Genomic DNA, 3,295 nt, shown 5'->3' on the forward strand with positions numbered 1-3,295 from the left:
TCTGCACATATTTTGCAAGTAGTAACTATTTCAGAATGTTCCTTGCAAATAAATTTTCCACACTTTTTCCATGTTGAACTGTATTTTGTGTCCTTTGATCAGGGGCAAATGGAGCATTTGCCTCGCTTTCTCTTCTGATTGTTGGGTATTATGTCTGGATGTCCATTGTCTAACAGATCATCAAATCCACACCGTTTGATACTGCTAATAATATCCTTGTTCCTTGCTTGTGGTAAACTCAAACGACGTTCCACTTGGGGCTTTGCCATTTCTTTGGCCAACTTCATTAGAAAAAGACGTCTCTCTCTGTTTTTTCAACAGTAACACAGAAGAGTCTGTAGACATTGAGTGCAGCTAGATCGACAAGATCATAAAATACTGCTAATGGCCAACGTTTTGTACCCTTTTTCACAGAATAGTGAGAGCTCATTTGATCTAGCGTATCAACACCTGATTTTGTCGAGTTGTAATACAACACTCCTTCTGTTTTCGTTTCAAGTTGTTTTCTTTGGACACTTCAAATGATTGATGTTGTGTTGACAGGAGTAGCACAGTCTTATTTGTTTTTGGGACATACGAAACTAATAGGGTTTTACCACTGTATGCAAATCTGGTAGTGCATTGTTCCCTAGTTTTCGAAGGCAAAAACTCTTTTGGGACTTCTTTTCTTGTATAACGTAGAATACCTACAAGTGTCAACTTCATTTTCAACAATTCTTGGCCAAGGTCATAGCTCGTGAAAACATTCTCAGTGGTAATATTCCTACCACTGCCAGCCAGATGACACACTAAATCTAAGACTACTCTCTTGCCTTGATTCACTTCTCTCACATCACCACTCCTTCCAGTGTACATTTGAAGATTTGTCAGATAACCATGTTCACAGTCTACTGCACACCATATCTTGATGCCATACTTTCCTGGCTTTGAAGGAATGTAGACCTTGAAACTGCACCGACCTCTGTATACGCAAAGATGTTCATCAACAGTAATGTTCCTGGAAGGTATAAATGATGTTTGACATTGCACGGTAAACAAATCAAACATTTCCTGTACAGCTTCAGCCTTATTTCCAGTCCTCTCTTTGCTTTCAAGTCTTCTGATGCGGTCGTCAAAACGAAGTGAACGCAGAATGTCCTGATATCGCCTCCTCGACATAGTAGCACGGAATAGAGGAGTGCCATATTCAGAGTCCCAAAATTCGTCAATATGTTTCCCCCGGCTCTTCTGTACGCCACACAGAATCAGCAAGCCTAAAAATGAAAGAAACTCACATCTGTCTGTATCACGCCAGTCAACTAATTTTCCAGACACTTTCAATTCATTTCCTCGTTGATTTGTGAACTGAACTATTATATCCAGCAATTCATTAGTAATAAACTGCCTGAAACAGTCAACAGCTGAACTAACACTAACTGTACTAGGAATACCTGCTGAAAATCGTTGTATGTTGCGGATTGGAAATCTATGAATTGATGGTTCTTCTGTACTCCATGCAATATCCCGACCCCTGCTTACCAGTACTGCACTTTCGTCTTCTCCACTGTCATCATTTTCAGCAAGAATATCATTTTCTTCTAATTCATGTAAACAAATTTCATCACTTTGATCTACCTGTGTCTCTGTTCCATCATCTTCAGCGTCACTACCTTCTGAATCACTACTGCTACGAAATAAGTCTTCCATAGCTTGTTCTACACTATTGCCAGGAGCAAAACATATTCCATCCATGCTGAAATTACACTGCAACAACAAACGTACAAAAAACGTACAAACGAACTTCCAGTTTGAGGTTAGTTCTGAGTAACACCTGAATAAACCTGAATTCAGTGTTACCAACTCAAAATATCTAAGAAAGAGATTGATAGTTGATAATCTATACATCCTATAAATGTTACATATAATCTATCTGGGGTCATAATTGACCCCAACAGTAATTTTTTTAAATTATTGATTTTAATGTTGCGTCAAGCACTCTAAAAATTTTTGTGAGAGAACTACAATACTGTGTGGTAAAAGTCATAAAATTCTGGATTTTTACAAGAAATAGAAATATTATTTTATCCGCAGTAAAGATGATTGGGGTCACCTATGATCCCAGAGTGAGTCCTAGGGTTAAAGCGGATGTAATATTAAATAGATTTGTTATTGACAGTGATGTAATATTGTATATGGATGTAAAAGATAGTATTGGAAGTTTTAATAATCAAATTGTTTTAGCTAATGAAAAAGCTGTAGCTAAAGATGTTCCTAAAATAATTCTTTTTGAATTAATAAATATAAATTATAATCTTGCTGACGGAATGTATGTAAAACATAATGATCATTTCCATAAAGACACTAATATTATTGCTTCATTTAAACATAATGCAGAGTTTGCTGGACCAATAATTTCTTATCCATAATATCCTGTAAATGTTCCTATTTTTAATATAATTTAAGATTTAGAAGTTACTATGAGTGAAGAATATGATAATTTAATTGACATTAATGGTGCTACTGTAACAGTTGTTTTAGAAATATCTTAATAAATTTTTTCCTTAATAAATCAGTGATAGCTAATGCAATCTTAGACTGCGTCATGAATAAAACTGAAAGTTATCAGTTTTACTAATTCCCTGTGAATGAGAAAACTAAAAATAATTTAAATGTTCCTAACAAAGATACAGAAATTGAAATAAATATTGGTGACGGTTGGCTTCATTCAAATCATGCACATTTGTACATGAATTTTAGTATCATTGGAAATGATGGTATAGATTATCCAACTTATGATGGAAAATGAAACAAAAAATTAATTGATAATTATGTAGCAAAACTGTTTGATTTTATAACAATAAAGAAAGGAAATAATATTTTATCTAAAATTGAACATCCTTTTTTTTCTTCATCTGTTTTATTTCATCTAACTTCATCTGTCACTGACAAAATAAGTTTAGAGGGACATATAATATATACAGGAAAAATAAATAGTAAAAGAAATGAAGTACTTTATGCATTATCATTAATTGGCGAATTTTTTAAAGATTATAAAGAAATTATGCTTGAAGGAGACTTGAACTGTAGTTTTTACACATAGTTCATCTTCTGGAGACGTAATTCTTCATTGGGCTGATAAAATGATTCTGGAACTGAAATAAAAGATATACTTCCTAAAGAAGGAAAAATAGTTATAGAATCTATGGAAATTCGTGTACCAGTTGTTAAATATAAACCAAATTATGAAATTGCACAAAGTGAAATTATTCTTAAAAATCCGAAAATTCCTGTTTCTTTTTATGAACTTCAAACACAA

General features: G+C 33.7%; 1 protein-coding gene across 1 annotated transcript; it reads right to left on the reverse strand.

Annotated features, from left to right (window-relative positions):
* Positions 1-435: 435 nt before the first annotated feature.
* On the reverse strand, positions 436-1,731 carry LOC124722464 (piggyBac transposable element-derived protein 4-like). Its single transcript, XM_047247621.1, has one exon. It carries the CDS (start codon positions 1,729-1,731, stop codon positions 436-438), a length of 1,296 nt encoding a protein of 431 aa, XP_047103577.1.
* Between the last annotated feature and the right edge of the window lie 1,564 nt (positions 1,732-3,295).

Source organism: Schistocerca piceifrons, chromosome X (genome assembly GCF_021461385.2).
Source record: "Schistocerca piceifrons isolate TAMUIC-IGC-003096 chromosome X, iqSchPice1.1, whole genome shotgun sequence".
NCBI classification, from domain to species: domain Eukaryota; kingdom Metazoa; phylum Arthropoda; class Insecta; order Orthoptera; family Acrididae; genus Schistocerca; species Schistocerca piceifrons.

What these genes read in the sequence shown, in the direction of transcription:
- LOC124722464 (XM_047247621.1), bottom strand. Translation starts at nt 1,731, where the DNA reads ATGGATGGAATATGTTTTGCTCCTGGCAATAGTGTAGAACAAGCTATG.